At 46.6% G+C, this 17,982-nt stretch overlaps 2 protein-coding genes across 3 annotated transcripts in view; one reads left to right on the top strand and one right to left on the bottom strand.

The window, feature by feature from the left end:
- CTNNA1 (catenin alpha 1) overlaps window positions 1-17,982 on the bottom strand; it is a 117,817-nt gene that overhangs the window by 43,537 nt on the left and 56,298 nt on the right. Inside the window, exons 8-9 of the mRNA XM_005533576.3 lie at window positions 5,948-6,028; window positions 5,019-5,171 (exon numbers count right to left, since the gene is read on the bottom strand). Coding sequence (XP_005533633.1) covers window positions 5,019-5,171; window positions 5,948-6,028 — 234 coding nt within the window. The remainder of the gene's footprint in view (window positions 1-5,018; window positions 5,172-5,947; window positions 6,029-17,982) is intronic.
- LRRTM2 (leucine rich repeat transmembrane neuronal 2) lies at window positions 13,009-17,171 on the top strand. Of its 2 annotated transcripts, none has more exons than XM_005533575.3 (2): window positions 13,009-13,411; window positions 14,177-17,171. In XM_005533575.3, exons 1-2 carry the CDS (start codon window positions 13,382-13,384, stop codon window positions 15,296-15,298), a joined length of 1,152 nt encoding a protein of 383 aa, XP_005533632.1. In that variant the 5' UTR covers window positions 13,009-13,381; the 3' UTR covers window positions 15,299-17,171. The 2 variants fall into 2 exon arrangements, with proteins under 2 accessions (XP_005533632.1, XP_087919705.1); XM_088063579.1 differs by having other exon boundaries at window positions 13,749-17,171.

Here is a 17,982-nt window from a genome sequence, read left to right as displayed (position 1 = left end):
ATGACCCTAGTCTGGAAAATGCTGGGTTTTGAGATTTAATGAAACTCAGGAAAACACTCCAAGTCAGTATCTGAGTTGGGTGTTTGTCTTGTTCCCCAGGAGCCTCATCCCTGCCTGGCAGCACCCAGGGATCCCCAGCAATCCTGTGCTGGCAGGCAGGAGGGGAGGGCACTGCAAGAATGAGCAAAGCCACCTCCAAAGATGTTTGGAAAACTCTGTGGGAACCCTGGAAATCAGGTGGCTGATAGACACAAAGGATAATCTTGACAGAGCTGATTAACTTCTGGATCTTCTGGATTCTTCCATCCCATGCTCCGTGTGCAATAAATGGTACCTGGCCATGCCCAGGCAAGGGACAATGGGCAGGGGACAGCCAAGCCTCAGCTTTTCAAGACCTTTATGATGCCTCCAGTGCAAAATCCAGTTTTTATTTTAAATCCAAGCTATGTTTTATCCACTTCACATTTTTAAAAAGACTTTCACATGTAAAAAACGTGCAGCTGTTAAGACTCTCTGAAGAACATACAGGCTGCAAGGCTGAGCAAATCAGGATAATTGCAGGAAAAATGTAGCAAGTGTGCAAGCCTTCAGGCTTTGGGAGAGGGGTATTTTTAGATTTTAGACTGAAGAATGACTCCAGGACATCGGGCTAGACAGTGAGGGCAACAGAAGGGGGAAATGTCAGAGCAAGAGGCTACAGAAAGCTTATGGAGCTGCAAGTGCCCAAATGTGATTCTTTCCAAGCAAATAAATTTGCCGTCTGCATCTGTTCATGGGTTTCACTGAAAATGAGAAAATCATCACTCCATATGCAAGATGCAACCCAGTGCATTAAAAAAAGGCACAGATCAGTCTCTTCAGATAAATTAAAGCAATTAGAAAAAAAAAATCAATGCTTATGAAACACCATTGAGAGCTTTTGCCTCCTTGGTCTTACCAATATTTCTCTTGGTAAGAAGAAGACTTATAAATAAAATTTAAGGTGAGATAAACATTTGACACAGGGGTAGTGGGATCTTACCAGAGGAAGAAGAGATCATTTGTTCTTTTTAAGGAATTACAAATTCCAAATATATTCTCCAAAATATTCTTCAGCAAGCAAACTGGAGGATTTTAACCTGGACTCTGTCCTTATTTACCTTTCACTTCCTAATTTCTTAACGTCTGAAAAACTTTTCCATTAAAACTACACGGAGTAACACTGTGTCATAATGTAACCAGTGACAAATTGACAAGCTAATTTTTCCTTTTCTAAAGCATTCAACAGCGTAGCAAAGGTTTCTGCTTAACATGTCTGGCTTTTTCCTTTTGCAGGAGCATCCCCAGGGAGCGGCACAAAGGCAGCTCAGCACAAACCTCCCTCCAAGGCCAGGAGGGACAAAGGGCCAGCGTGGTGCTCCGTGCCATCGCTGGGGACAGGCAGCAGAACAGCCAAGGGTGCCAGTGCCAAACTCTCCTTCCCTGGAGAGCCAAGGCTACCTCACCCAGTGGGAAAAAACACTGGAATGGAATTAGCAGTTCACAGTCTGCAAATTGGGAAGACTTCCACAGTTTACAAGTGAATTTAACTTTTTGTTAGGCTAGTTCCCCAAATGCTGTCCTTTCTGTTATTCTTGTGTGTTACATTGAAATTGGCCTCTCAATTCCTGAATTAAACTCCTTTAACCAAATCCAGCCAGAGTTAATGGTCTGTTAGCATAGAGCAATTTTGAAAGCTATCTTTGAAACGTATTATTCAACTGAGACAAGGCTCATTCTACCCTTTTACTGTTACTCAGTTTTCAAAAGGCTGGATAAAAGGGTGAGGATTTTACTACGTGGGAAACAAATTAGATGGGAGCCCTTTGGGATGCTCTCAGTACGGGTTCTCTAGAAGACACAGACCCAGCAGGCAAATCAGCTTTTTGTAGTTATTGCACCTTTTGGTCAAATTTGGCTGCCTGGACGTTAGGAACCACAAAAGCAGACAGTGCTGTGCTGCCAAGAAGGGAACATTTCAAAACTTAATTACCCCAATCATGTGCTTGCATCTCTTTATGGGCACTTGGAAGGGCCATAAACAGCTCTGCACTGCAGGAGCAAGAACTCCCTGTGCTAAGCCAGGGCAGAACCAGCACTGCCACTCCTGTCCGGCCAACACCTGCCACAGTTTAGAATGAAAAGCAAAATAAAGTAAATCTCTCTCATTATCTATCTCTCAGGGGCTGGTTCACTGACTCCTCTGGCTCACAGACATGGGAGCATCAACCCAAGGTGCAAACCCTCCCAGCAACCCAGTGGGGCTGTGCTGAGCTGCCAGGGCAGAACAGGATCTCCCGCAGGTTTCCTGCCCTCGCTCAGCACCAAAGGGAAGGAAGGGAAGGACACGCTCCCCTCTACACCCAAACCAGAGGAGCCTGTCTGTCAGCACAGCTGCACTCGGTGCTGCAGCTCCTTGGGCACATCTGATGTCCTGAGTTGCCCACAGCACTTGTGAGGGCAGTTCTGATAAATGCCCTGCACACCCATCAACCCTGAAAGCAGGTGGGAGCAATCACCGCCCATCTCACCAGGCAAAACATCTTCAGCTCTGCTCTTACACATCCTTTTGTTGTTTCTCCTGAGTTTCCTGCCCAGGAGCAGAATCATGGGGGAACTGGCAAACATCCTTCTCCATTCTGGCAAAGAGGCACAAGACATTTTGAGTGTAACACACTCAAACCCATGTTCCTGCACAGTGAATCTGACTCCTGGTGTGACTCCGGTGGCTCCCCTGCCCCTCGGGACAAGGGCTCTGCAGGAGCACCATTCCCTCCTGTCCAAGCTAAGTGTATATATTAATCCACTTCCATTCAGGGAAGAGGTTTATAAACCATCTACATCATGCTACTCTACAACTTCAGTTACATTTCAGACAGCAAAAGCAATAACCAAGCCTTCAAAAAGCTGTTGCAGCAGCATATCATTTTAACAGAACCTTTTGATGTCAGTCAAAAATATTGCTGAATGTCTACTTTCAGGGGAATAGTCCTTGGAAGACAAGAGTCCGGCTGTATGGAGACACTGGGAAACTCCTCTGCAGCCTGGCATTTGCACACCAGGTAGGGCCAGTGCCAGTGAGGATGGAACTGTGGCTGCTCTGGTGGGACACAGCTCCTGAGGGGACAGGGAGAAAGGGCTCACCTGGCAAGGGCTGGGGAGAAGCTCAGGGACAGAGCAGCACCATTATTCCTTCCTAATTATGCCAATAAATTCCACACATCTGCTGAGGAGGTAGCAGAACTCTGGCAGAACAGGCACTGCTATTGTTACACTACTCAGCTTCCCCTGTAAACAAGCTCTAAAAATAATTTTCTAGATAAATCAGGCTTGCAACATGAAGAAGGGAGGCTTTAGACCAAACCCACTTCAAAGTGTTCCCAAGGATGTATCCTGCTGCCAAGGCAGGGCACAGCAGCACTGCCTTCCTTCCACATGCTGCTTTGCAGAACGTCAGTTACTTAAAATTTAGATTAGAATAACTTTGCAGCTCTAGGAGGACAGCATTGATGCTGAAACATGACAAGCCAAAAGAGAAAAATGGATACCTTCAAGGAATTGAAATATTTTCTTTGCTTAGACTGCAGCTCTAAAGAACTGGACAAATTTCATGCACCCTGGACTATGGGGGAGTTGCAAAGTGAACTCAGAACCCTACGAAAAATACATTGTGCAAGTCAGAAGCTACTTTTACTGATGTCTGATCAGCTTTACTCTTGAGCAATTTAAACCTCCCCAGCTGTGTGAGTATTCCCCACAAGCCTTGGAGACACATGGACTCCACTATCAAACACAGAGACACCAAGAGAGCAGAACCACACGAGGCAGCCTGGGACTGTTCCAGGGGAGCTGCTGAGGTTTAGCACAACCAGCCAGAGCCTCAAAGCACAGAACAGTACAGGAGGAGTTTCTGAAGCTTATTCCTAGTGGCATGTTTCCTCAGCAATACCTGTAGCTGTTTGTTCCTTGCCATTGAGCATCAGCGGGCACAGACCTCTCACACCAAGGCGGTGGCAAGAGGCCGAGAATGCTGAGGTGGATCCATGACCAGGGGCAGGCTCTGCTGCTCTCTCTGCAGACACATCACCCATGGAAATCTGCTTCCCTCAGCACGGCACAATGACCCTGAAAGCAACTCCCTGACAGGAGGCACAGCCAGGTGAGGCTCAGTCTCTTCTCCCAGGTAATGAAGAACAGCCTCAGGCTGGGCCAGGGGAGGCTCAGGGTGGACAGCAGCAGGAATTTCCCCATGGAAAGGGAGCTCAGGGATTGGAACTGCCCAGGGAGGTTTGGATCCCCATCCCTGGAGGTGTCCCAGGAAGGGCTGGAGGTGGCACTGAGTGCTCTGGGCTGGGGACAAGGTGGGGATTGGGCACAGCTGGGATTCCATGGGCTGGGAGGGATTTTCCAACCTCAGTGAGCCTGGAATTGCAGTTAGGACAGGCTGGTCCCAGTTAACCTGATTTTCCCACCAGTCCCAGCTCTGCAGTCCCACCAGCTGGAGAGCTTTGGGTTTTCCCTGCAGAGGGGTGGCAGGGATCAGCTGTGTTGTCACTCCAAGTGCTCTCTTTGCTTTTACACACACATGAGCAGCTCTGCATTCTGAAAGCCTTCACACAAAAGTCCTGTTTATATTCAGTGGGATTTTACTGGAAGGAAAAACCCCCCAGGCTTCAAAGCAATGGGTCAAACTGTCCAGCAGGACAATCGTGCCCTGGTCTCCCTTACTCCAAACGACCACGACCAAGTAACAAAACCTTTATCATATACTCAAATGGTAATATCCACAACTACATGGGTTATTTAACAGCTCCTTCTGATAAGCTTACATTTTCAATTATTTAAATATTAAATCGTGTTTAAATTTGTTCAAATAAAATTTTAAAAGGAAATTAAATACCGAATTTGCTTTGTGCTTCAACAGAATTTAAAAACCTGTTTTGCCTAGTCTTGCCTTAATTTAACTAGCAACAATTAAATTTTAATTTGTACCATCTTACCTCAATCAATTTGTTGGCATGTTCACGGAAAACCTGGGCATATTCTTTAACTTCTTTTTCATTCCCATTCTTGGCAGCTTCAATCAATACTAAAAGAGGAACATTTGTTTCCAGAAAAGAGTCTGAAACATGGTCCATAACAGCTTTGCGGAGCTAAAATAAAAATAAAAGAATCAGTTATTCTTCAGTAGTGTTCCACTGCTGTTTCCCTCTTACTGTATTAGTACGTAAAGCTTAAACTACTTTTGTCATTGATCCTTTTTCCTTTGTGTGACCAAGGCTTTCCCTGCACTAAGTCTTGTCTACACACTTTTTTGCTTCAATTTAAATTAAATCTCCTTAAAAAATGGATTAGTTATAGAAGTGCAAGTCACCAGTTTGGCCACAAATATTGATTTAGCAGCTCATATTGGTTTTGTCTGAGTAAATTTGCTGCTTTCCCTCAGCTGATTAAACAACACACTGATTTAACTTTTTTATTTTTCTGCTAGAATAAAAACATTTTTCAACAAACCTGATCCATATTCTCGCTTACTCGAAAATTGGAATATACTGCTTTAAAACCAAACAGAGAAACGACTGATGCTACATAAATACAGTTCTCAAATAAAATAGGTTGAGATGAACACCACCAGAATTATAAAATATCACTGATTATCTTCAAAGTCTATCAAGTGAAAGTTGTTCTTTGGGTTTGGGTTTTTTAATCTCTCTTGCCATGAGGATGATTAAGTCTCCAACATCTGTATCACCCAGCTAACAGCAAATTAACAGGGAATTACACTCCCACCCTGTGCTTCCCACTGGAAGCTTCTGGCCTTTAATTCACTGCAGACAGGCCAGCAGACCCAGTGCCCAGTAGGAACAAACCCCCAGCGTGCAGCAAAGCACTGGTGTCTCAGGCAGCAGCACCTCTGAGCATTGCTCACCTGTCTGCGCAGGTCTCTGGTTTTCTTGGTCATCTTGTCAATGGCAGAGTTCAGGGCATCGCTTCTCTCCTTGCGGCCAGCCTGAAAAACAGCAGCCAAAGAGGTGAACAGCTATTCAGGGTCTCAAAGTTAAGCCAGTTGTTATTCATTTCAAGTATATGGTAAGCTGCTTTTCCTATCTGTAGGTTTGTGATTCTGCAGACTGGCACTAGAGTCTCCACCTCCCCGATAAGGCAGTCACTGCTCCCTCCACACCCCACCCCAGGGATCACACACCACTGCTCCTGAGCAGGCAGGCAAAAGCCCAGAATCAAAAGTCAAATCTTTATAAACCATTTGTTGGGTAAGAAATTCAACATTTCGTGTGAGTCTCCAGGCCCACCCATGGGGAGCTGCCGAGGTTTGATCCAGCACGTTTCGCCTGAGCCCTGTTTTTAGAGAGGCCAAAGGGCCAGGCAGCAGGAGCAGCTTCCCTTTTCCATCACACACTGGGTCAAAAATACCCTCATTCGCATCAAATTAAGAGTCAGATAAGACAGTGGTAGTGGTCTGGTTTTGCTGGGAGTTTTTTCTCTTTAATACAGCTTATATTAGGGTTTCAAAACACACTTTATTCAACCACAATCCAATTTCTGAAGTCCTAAGCCACAATCAATATAATTATCCCATTGAGAGGAAAAAACATTTAGCAGTGCTGCAGTGAGGGTATGCCAGGTATCAATTCTCCAGGTGACAGGCTGGTGTGAAATATCTGGATGAACAGCCTTGAATCTAAAACATCTAGTCCACTTTACAGCAGAAATAAAAAATGGGGGGGAGGGAGTTGGATGTTGTAATGTCATTATACAGTAATGAATTATTGAAGATTTGTCACCATCATGATCAAGTTATTTGATTCTCATCACAAAAGGTAACTGAAAAGTGACTGGAGCTAAACCCAGAAGCTCGTGACACTGCCAGAGCCTTCAGCAGCCCCGGCACCGGCCCCTTCTTTGCTCTACATTCAAAAATCAAAGCTGAAGGCTGTAAATAAAGTGAAGATTAATGCACTGATTTACCCAACACTTTGCTGTTGCCCTGCTCAGGGATCAGACAGACAAGACTCGCTGAGCAATGCTCTGTCCCTGGCACGCCGGTGGCAGCGGGCAGGGCTGGCACAGGGGGACAGTGACCCCCAGAAGCTGCACCAGGCACTGCCCCAGCCACAAGCTGCTCTGAGACACCAACCTGCAGTGGCAGCTGCTTCTTCTGATGTTTCACCCCTCTTTACCCACAGCAACGTGACCATTTTACTCAACCCACAGCACCCTCCCCACACACTGGGGTTTTTTCCCAGGAATATGTTTGGATCTAAGATATATGCTCATCTATTATGCAGAAAGCCAAACATTCAGCTGTTCCAAGAAGTGCCATTTTACTTCTCCCCGGGTGCTCCCACATTACCATTTTAACAAGAAGCAGGAGCAGGGATTTGAGCCGAGGCCACCCATCAGTTCCACTTTGCTGTCCCTGGCTTCACAGCCACAACAGCCTTGGTGCACAGCACCAGATGCCTTTTGGATCAGAGGAAAACCAAGAGATGGCTTCCACTAATGGACCACTATGCAAAACACCCCAAAAAACACATTACAGCCTGAGCAGCACTGATTTCTCACTGTTGATCCGTTCCTATGAAACCACACCACGTCCTAGCACAGAAAGAGCTGTAGAATCCAACCCCACTCGATTTTAGGAAGGCAGCTCTGGTTCATTTCCACCTTGCTGGCATGCAGAAGCTTGTCAAAAGCATGACCAGAATTTACTTCAGAAGGCTGCAGGATAAAGCACCCTGCTAATTTAGCTGTGATGATTTAGCACGTGGAGCACTAATTGGGATCCTTTTTTAGGGTTGAGTGGGGGCACAGCAGGACAGACCCAGGACACCTTGATGGCTACAGAACCCTGCTGCCACTGACATCTTAAATCATCACAGCCAATTCCAACCAAGATCCTGGAGACAACTATGTCGAGTTTTGCCCAGCTGAAGTTTCCTGAATATTTTTTCCCTGCATAATAAACACAGTGGGGCCAACCAAACCCCATTAGGACCTGAAGGAACACGTGAAGACCTGCACAGCCCGTGGCAGCACAAACCCTGCTGGGCACAGAAACACGCTGAGGATCACCCCTGACCACAGCACTGGCACTTTGGCCAGGCTCCCACACACCTCAGGAATTGCACCCATTGGTTCCACCCTACAGTTCAAAAGTTCTGTTGGAGCTGGGCTCCCGCTCTCAAGTAATAAATCATGTTTTAAAGGCTCCAAGAGCCAGTTTAGCTCTTCTGGGTAATTTGTTCCACTAACCAATTAGCCTGACTATTAAGAGCTGGTTCTCATGTCTAGTGTGAACCTTCAGTGAGGAGCCAGCTAATGACCCAGCAGCACAAGGCAGTCCAGCCAGCAGCTCTGCTATCCATGGCACTGGGAGAACTCACAAGAGTGAAGCCCAAATATTCAGATTTCTAATAGGATTTTTAGATATTCAGCACAAAACTCTGCTGAGGGAATCACAAACCCCGCAGTCAGTGAGCAGCTAATAGATTCAGTAGATTTAATAGGGTCATGATGACCATGTCAATCATTCTGCAGTATGATATCCCAACTCTGACCAGTATCATGGATAATAAATTTAGCCACGGTGCAAATTTACTTTAAATTAAATCAGATCTTTATCAAAGAGGATAAAATTGATGTTAAAAATTGCTCATTTCCCACATCCCCTTCATCTCTGCTCTTCCCCCACCATTGCTGCCCCGCTTGCAGAGCACCACAAACATTCCCTGTCACATCCCTGCAGTCCCAGCTCACACCACCATCCCCAGCAGGGCTTGTTTTAATGCTCAAAGCAAAGAAAGGGGATTTGTACACAGGGAGGGGAGCAGAATCACCATTTCTGTCACAAAGTCCTCCTGCTGTAGGTGTGCCATCTGTATTCAGACAAGCAAAAGACAGACCCAAGCTTCTCCTATAGCTATGGAGGTTAAAATCAAATCCCAACTGATTCATAAAGGTACAGGAGCACGGTGGTGGTGGTGCATTCCACCACGATCAGCAGAGCATGTGCTGCAACCAGCTACTCAAAGGCATGTTTTTGTAGCTAAATATCACAAACCTCTGCTGTTAATCTTAAAGGTTCATCATCAGTTTGGGCTAAGCTGAGCCCACACAGGTATTGAGGGAGACAGTGCCTCTTGCTCAGCAGCACCTGACACCATCCCTGCAGAACCCAGCATGCCCCCTCTCCCCAGATCAGCACCCAGATGTGAGCCAGATGTCACATGATTGTCCCAAGTTGGTTCTGCCTTGCCACCCAGCCTAATTCCGTGTCTACCGAGGATAACCATGCACAGCCCTCCATCACTGTGACAGCAGGGCTGCCAACAAATTCCAGACAGAGCAGGGCTGATTCAAGGCCAGGCAGTGAGCACTGAAGCGTGACCCACACGGATTCCAGCAGTTCTCACATCCCAGCTCTGCCGGTGGAGGAAGCAGGACTGTGCCCTGGTTTGCTGTGGGAAGGAGTCTCCCACAGCCAGCCCACAGCTCAGCAGAGCAAACGGGCTGTGTGGCATCACCCAGCGCTCAGCCAGAACCCAATGACAATAAACTGCCTGCACTGTCCCCCTGCCCTGCACTGCCACCCTGCCACCCCTCCCCAGAGCCAGGCTGCACCACGGAGAGGGGAAGGGTGGCTCCTGCTCTCACCCTGGTACAGGCAGGAATTACAATGTGCAACCAGTGCCAGGTGCAGAGAGCTGCTGGACAGGGAGGTGACGGCCACCACCCTTTGCTCCCATGAAGACAAGGACACCCAACCTCCAGTGCCCAGCCCTCCCCCAAGGGACTCAGCAGCTGGCCTGAAGCCCTGGGCACATCTCTGCTGCTGGGTCACCCCGACACTTTGTCCCGCGTGCCCCTCCCAGGGCTCAGCGCTTCCGCGGCAGCGAGTCCGAGTGATGGAGCGCGCACGGTGACGCTCCAGCCACACGTCCTGCTCACCTCCTGCCTCACAGCACCAACACAACCTTCTGGCCAAAAAGCAGAATCCTCCCGTGCTCCCCGAGGTGCTGAGGCCCAGTGACAATTGCCAGCACCCTTGCTGCAGGCAGGGGGTGAGCTGGCAGCTGGGCAGTGCCACGCGCAGGGCTGCACGTCCCGGCTGCTGCAGCCCCACCTGCAGCTCCAGGGCTGGCACCCTCCAGGCCCCCAGCACAGCAAAGTCACACAGCCCCCACATCTCCATCCAGTAAAATCAGCTTGTGTGTTGTTCTTAATACGCTAGGAAGGCTTCCACAAGATGTCAGCCTAACTAAATGACAACGCTCGCCTCAGGGTGCAATTCTACTTTCCCAGCACATGGGTTTAGCAGGAAAACCAGTTGTGCTGCTGCTCCAGGAGTGGGGTAGGTGAGAAGCCCCCAAAAGCGTTACCTGGTCCTAGCAAGCTTATTCCTGTCATGGTGCACGTGAGGGTTCAGGCTGCCACAGAGCTCCTGCTGTAGCAGAAGTGCCCAGGTGCCATCAGACATGGTTTTTCATGCCAGGCAACGAGTTTTCAGGCGCAGGAGAAATCCATTTGCATGAGTTTTCTGAGGGTTTATTCCCAGCCTGTTGCACCTTGACACCCCAGGCAGCTCCCAAGGAACAATGTGAATGTTACTGCAGTGCTCCAGACTTCAGAGACTGAGATGCACACTTGTGGTAATAACTGTTATTTCACAGCAAGTGCACATAAAAACATGTTTTGCTAAGAAAAGCACCCATAAAGTTCGCGTTAACAGTTTCCTAAACAGGAAACTCGCTGGCAAGGTGCTAAATAGCCCTTGTTTGGTTAAGGGCCAAAGAATGGAGAGCCTCAGAAAAGGAGCAACTCACCATGTTTGAACATTAACTCTTAACTCTGTGCCAAATTATACAATCTTAACGTGGGAGGAACCTACCAGCAGATATTGATGCAAAAAAGCAAAACGTTTCCAACGATTCCTAATTTCAGTCTCCTGGTAAGAGGGAAAGAGGCAGCACTGGGGAGGGCTAACAGTTGACCTCAAATGATACCCTTTGGAATGCTGTTGTTAAAGGTTATGGTAACATATTGAAATGTTGTTAGAATTCCAAGCACCGGCTTGGATCAGGGTGCTGCACAGAGCTGCTCCAAGAACCCTGTGCAGGTGCCGCAGAGCCGCGGTTCCGCCGGACAGCTGGAGCCGAGCCTGAGCTCCTCGTACACTGAACATTAAACAAGAAGAATCCTTTTAAATAGGTTTCTGTAATTTCTCTGCATGTATTTCTTCCACACTAGAGCAAATGTGAAAACATTTACTATGGCAGAGCAATTTAAGAAATTTATCTAACATTTCCTAATTTGCTTAATTATTAAAGACAGTTACTCTCCTGATGGGTTCAGGGCAGGGTTTATTTGTTGTGCTTTATCTTTTTTTGAGGTTTCTGAGATTTTATTCCTGTGTGTTCACCTTCACCATCCATTTACTTTCCACTCAGTGCTCCCTTGAGTCTGCCCATCCCAGAAAGGAAGCACCAGAGGCAGTGTCACCATTCCACCACAGGACAGCCAAGGGAAAAGCAGGAAGAGAACAGCAGGTCTTGGTTTAAGCAAGGACCTCCAAGAAACCAAAGCAAGGAACCAACACTTAATAACAAAAGCAAATACCATTTATTTTAAACCCTTCTTTTGACACAATTCATCTTGCTCCATCATCATGGGAAATTTGTTATTCTCAGCTCATTCCAGATCTTGGAGGTCAGAGGTGATACCCTGCTGCTATGCAGAAAACATTTTCAAGTGCCTCCTCTACATTATTGCTTTATATCTCAAGGTGAAAATAAAAAAAAAGCTTATCCAGGTTGCCTGGAGCAGGAAACCAGCATCCCCCTGCTGTACCCACATCGAGCTACGACCAGAGCAGCGGCTACAATGGCTCCATCAGCACACACATCCTAAAAACATATAAAAACGTCAACTGAAGCTGCTCATTTACCTTTCAGTACCAGCTGTCCCAGAGGAGAGGCTGCTCTGAATAACGGGGCAATGAACCTTTAAAACAAGCCAACAGCCCTACGAGCCCACTGCCCTCCTCCTGGCTGTGTGTGCACGCTGTGCTGGGCAGGAGCGCAGCTCTGCAGCCCCAAACCCACAGGGAACTGTTACACGCCCAGCCTGCAGCCAGGGGCTCCTGGAGGTGGTGTCCCCGCTCCGAGGGGACACACGGCAGCGGGACATTGGGGGTGACTACGAGGAAGCCCTCGCACGGCTCCGAGCCCCGACTGGAAATGCCAATCTCACCATTTCCTCCCTGCACTCCAGTGCCCAGCAAAAAGCAAGTACAAAAGCCACCGTTTGAGAGGAGAAAATAGATTTTCTAGTTTCATAACCACACACTGTCAAGCTGGATTCCAATTAAATTTTTCCCGTGCCCTAACACAAGCTTTGCTTTTTCCAGAAATTTCTCTTGGCTTGAAGTGCTCGTTCCCGTGCCCTGCTCCCGGGCTGTACTTCCTGACACTCCAGCTCCAGCTCCAGCACTGCTCTCTGCACTTCTGCAGGGACCACAGTCGCACACAGCTGTCACACAGAGCTCTGAGCTGCCCAATCCCTCTCTCCTCCACCAACGCCGGTGCTGACCGGCATCCTCTATTCAAACTCTGCGCATTTTGCATCTAAAAGTTCCTCTCATGCAGGGAGATTTAGCAGAAAAGCGAGAGCAGGCAGCACTCGGGCACTTCCAGCCGTGGCTCTGCGCTGCTTTTAACCCCAGCCGAGCAGAGGCGGCGCAGATGTGGGGGGAGCAGGGTGCTGCGCGTCCCTCCTGCTCCTTCTGCCGCGGGGACCAAGGACTCCTGCCGCTGGATTTTTCCCCCTCTATCAGTGGTCTTTAACACGATCACAGCATGCAGCACAATGCTTTAAAACAGCAAAGCTTCTGGAAAACCCAAACAAAAGGAACGTCACCAGGTGACGTCAGCCTATATAGAGCCCTGTGTGGTCGCAGCGCATAAGCAAATCCATTCTTGTACCGCTTCCCTGAAAAGCTTTTCAGTAAATGCACTCATGCTACTACAGGAGCTTCTCTCAGCAATAAGCCACCCATCTGCCATCAACAAGTTAGGACTAAAGGAAGCCACAGCTGCGGAAAAGGAAAACGTGAGCTTCAATTAACCAGCTGAGCAGCCACGGAGGACGAAAACTTGTATTAAGATTTAAAAATTGCAGACCTGTCAGCGGAGATCAAGGCAGCAATTTCAAAAGGAATATTCCAAGAGAGCATCGTGGATTTTGCACTAATATCAAAGGACACTAAACCCAGTCAATTATTCAAGGCTGTCTTACATTAGAGCCTTTCACAGACTCACGGCGTTGAGTCTCAAACTACGACTGAATGCACCCTCCAATGTACTCAAAAGAATGGGTAAGTTCCTGCGTTTCTCTGTTCCTTGTATAATGAATGACAGCTCTGCTTTAAAGGAGCATTTAAGATGCTAAAGCTGATTGCTCTGCACTGAACCTTAAGAAAAAAAAATGTTTTCCGATAGTGCCAGTGTAACCCTCCGTAATCGAGATAAAACCTCCTCCTAAGTGTAATGTCCAAGTATTCGGTTTGTCATAGTAAGTTGTTTCTTGCATTTAGAATTAGCTTGTTGGAAATGCATGGCAATGTTATCTGCAGTGAAATCTTCCACCGTGATGTTCCAAGTGTACTGATAAGGCTATCCTATCTTGTTGTTTTCCTAAATTATATTCTGCAGGCTTACATTTCAAGTGGCCATTAGGGGCTCGTATGCTGGCAGCACTATATGCAATGAGTATGGTTTTAAAAATGCTGCCTGCCTTGGGCATGGCTTGTCCACCAAAATGTCGCTGTGAGAAGCTGCTCTTTTACTGTGACTCTCAGGGGTTTCACTCAGTGCCAAACACCACTGAAAAGGGCTCGCTAGGTTTGTCACTGAGGCACAATTTTATTTCTGAACTTGAAAGGGATCAATTTGCAAGCTTCAGTCAACTTACTTGGCTTCACTTAGATCATAATCAAATTGCAACAGTCAGAGAAGATTCTTTTCAAGGACTGTATAAACTTAAGGAATTAGTCTTAAGTTCCAACAAAATCTTTCATTTGCCAAACACAACTTTTAGCCAGCTGCTTAACCTGCAGAATTTGGACCTCTCTTTTAATCAGTTATCCTCTCTGCACCCCGAGCTCTTCTACGGCCTTCGCAAGCTACAGACCTTGCACTTGCGATCCAACTCCCTGCGGACCATCCCAGTCCGCCTGTTCTGGGACTGTCGTAGCCTGGAATTCCTGGATTTGAGCACAAACCGCTTGCGAAGTTTGGCTCGCAATGGATTTGCGGGATTAATCAAGCTGAGGGAGCTTCACCTAGAGCACAACCAGCTGACAAAGATTAATTTTGCTCACTTCCTCCGGCTGAGCAGCCTGCACACACTCTTCTTGCAGTGGAACAAAATTAGCAACTTGACATGTGGGATGGAGTGGACCTGGGGCACCTTAGCAAAGCTTGATTTGACTGGAAATGAAATCAAAGCCATCGACCTCACCGTCTTTGAAACTATGCCTAACCTTAAAACCCTCCTCATGGATAACAACAAGCTCACCACTCTGGATTCCAAGATCCTGAGCTCGCTGACATCCCTCACCACCGTGGGCCTCTCCGGCAATCTGTGGGAATGCAGCCCAAAGATCTGCTCCTTGGCCACATGGTTGAGTGGCTTCCAAGGTCGGTGGGAGCACTCCATCCTCTGCCACAGCCCCGACCACACCCAGGGAGAGGATATTCTGGATGCAGTGTATGGTTTTCAGCTTTGCTGGAATTTATCGACCGTGGTTACCCCCGTGGCTACGACGTCGTACACAGCTCCAACTACCGAGTACACGAAAAGAATAAGCTCTTCTCATTTCCATGTGGGAGACAAAGAGATTCCAACTACGGCAGGCATGGTCGTTACCACTGAAGAACAGTTCCCCGAGCCAAACAATGCCATCTTCACTCAGAGGGTAATTACAGGAACAATGGCTTTATTGTTTTCTTTCTTTTTTATCATTTTTATAGTGTTCATCTCCAGGAAGTGCTGCCCTCCCACACTAAGAAGAATTAGGCAGTGCTCAATGATTCAAAACCACAGGCAGCTCCGATCCCAAACGCGGCTGCATATGGCCAACATGTCAGACCAAGGACCCTATAACGAGTATGAACCCACCCACGAAGGACCCTTCATCATCATCAATGGCTACGGACAGTGCAAGTGCCAGCAGCTGCCCTATAAAGAATGTGAAGTATAATACCTACAGCCCATCACAAAGTAAATCAGATAAGTAACCTACTTTAAAATTGTAGGGACCTACATCAGATTCTAATTTTTACAAATGTTGACATAAAGCCTAATTTTCCAAGCTACTTAATGGAAACATTGTTTATGGAGTGGTGCAGTATTTTTAAGTTTTTTAAAAAATAAATCCATAATATTTTCAGTGTTAAAGAAGCAATGATTACATTAAACTTGCACTCCTAATGTTTAAAAGTCTAAAGAGATGCTCACCTCAAACTATGTAAAATGTTTCATGTTATGTAATTATATGACTGTGTGTAAACATTTATACCCGAGTCTCCATATTCTACTTTTTCTACTGCAAACAGTCCGAGAGGAAGGATACTGGATATCTGTGCAGGGATCTGTTTGTTCCACTGCAGCTGGAGGATCCCAAACACTGCAGCTGGCTCCGGGCACTTTAAGGGCAGCCAGGGAGGAAGATTTTCCTCCTCTGAGCATTTCACTCCAGTAAGAGAAGGGAGGAAAAACAAAAAGGAAAAATGAAAAATAGCAACAAATATCCAGGTGGGAATTTCAGTGCGTTGGGGTGAATTTATCTGAAATAGTTTTGCTCTGTGCACGTTCACGGCTCGGCTCGCTGAAAGGGACAGCAGCACAGGAAGGAGCAGCTCACACAGGCACACACACATGGGCACACACAGGGGCACGGTGGGCACACACAGAGCCCTACATAAGTCAGGCACACACAGACACACACAGCCCCAGGCAGGATGGGCACACACACACACACACACACACACACACACACACAGAGCCCCAGACAAGCTGGGCACACACACCCAGGAGCAGGATGGAGACACACACAGAGCCTTGGGCAGGATGGGAACACACACCCAGGAGCAGGATGGGCACAGACACACAGCCGCAGGCAGGATGGACACAGACAGGAGCAGGATAGGCACACACACTCAGGAGCAGGATGGACACACACATGAGCATACACACACAGCCCCAGGCAGGATAGGCACACACACACAAGAGCAGGATGAGCAGGATGGACAGCCACCAGAGCAGGATGGACACATACATGAGCATACACACACAGCCCCAGGTAGGATAGCCACACACAGGAGCAGGATGGACACACACCAGAGCAGGATGGGCACACAGCCCCAGGCAGGATGGACACACACTCCCCCAGGAACAGGACAGCTCTCCATGTGCCCCCAAATTGGCAGTGCAGCTTCTTTAGGGAGGCTCAGCACACCAGGATCGATTGGAAATATTTATTAAGTACATTCAGTCCTCGGCTCCTTGGTTTCACTTGATGATGCTTTTCATGAATTCAGGCTAATTACTTAATGACGATGAACAAACAGCATTTCAACATCTTTTCATGTGTAAATACCCTTAATGCAAGGTTCTCTTAATTAAAAGCAAATATCAACAGCGAGGTTAAGGAGAAGAGGGAAGGAAGAAAGGAAGGAAAAAGCCTCTCTTTGTCCCCCTGCTGCCCCCCCAGCTGAGGCTTCCTCTCGCTGGGAAGCTATTTTCATGCACTAACTCCACTGGTTTCTCTGGAGACAGAATTAGCCCCTGTAATATAAGCTCTCACTTGTCCTCTTCCAGAATTCAAGATAAAAAAAGACCCTTTCTGACAAGTTAGGAGAATATGATTAGTTAATAGAATAGTTCACTGAAAAATGTTTTGTTTCTTACTTGACATGGGACAGAATCTAAACTAGTATGACTTTTTAAAAAATCATATATAAACATATATATACACACACACACCTCATTCTAAGGGGTAATTTGGTTTCTTTAGCCAGAAGTACCATATTGCTATTTATACTCTATTATGGAATTATATGTAAATATTTGCAGATCTATGCAGTGATGGTGGTACTCAGATGCCACAATGGTGGGGGGGTGGGGGGGGTCTGCAAAGGATTGCATTATTTTTAAGTCAACTGCTCAAATATTGTAAACATTCTAACCAAAGCTAAAAGATTCAGAGGGATGGAGAATTATTTTATATATATATACATGTATGTATAACTAAAAAATGTGTTGTGTCCAATGCTGCAGTGTTAAACAATTACCAGCACACCCCAATGAAGAAATGAAATTCCTCACAGTGTTGCCATACCTTGACCAAATCCGTAATTACAGTATGCTAATTGTGATGTACTAAACTATCCTGCAAACTTCTTAAGCAGAAAAACCACTGCATAAAAATCTGTTTGCTATTTCACTCTGCTTTTCTCTCTGTATTACCACTTAGTGAGGTATTTAGGGTGCAATTATACAGCAGTTTGATGTTTTCTTGTGAGATGAATTCGTCCAAGGCAATTACAGCAAAATAAGTAACTTCTGTTAAGATTTTACATAAAGGTTTTTCAATTGCTGGTTTTGAAGATATTAATTTGCATCATTTTACTTTTACATACAGTGCCCTTATTATAAAACCAATATTTTGTTTACTTCCCTTGACTCTGTACTTTAATGGAAGAGATCCAGTGAAGCCTAATGGATTTCCATAGAGATATCTTTGAACTCTCGTTACTGTTAACACTAAGATGAGTCCATTTACACCTGTTCTGGGAAATTAATTACTGCTTTTAACTGACTACAAAAAATCCTGCGGGGTAGGGGACAAAGAGCAGATATTCTGGATGATTAAATCCCATGTGA

This window comes from Pseudopodoces humilis, chromosome 17 (assembly GCF_049639895.1).
Source record: "Pseudopodoces humilis isolate 2021_Gansu_Grassland_sample_001 chromosome 17, ASM4963989v1, whole genome shotgun sequence".
In the NCBI taxonomy this organism is placed as follows: domain Eukaryota; kingdom Metazoa; phylum Chordata; class Aves; order Passeriformes; family Paridae; genus Pseudopodoces; species Pseudopodoces humilis.
Note: the sequence above shows the minus strand (reverse complement) of the source record. Positions and strands in the feature narration are given on the sequence as shown.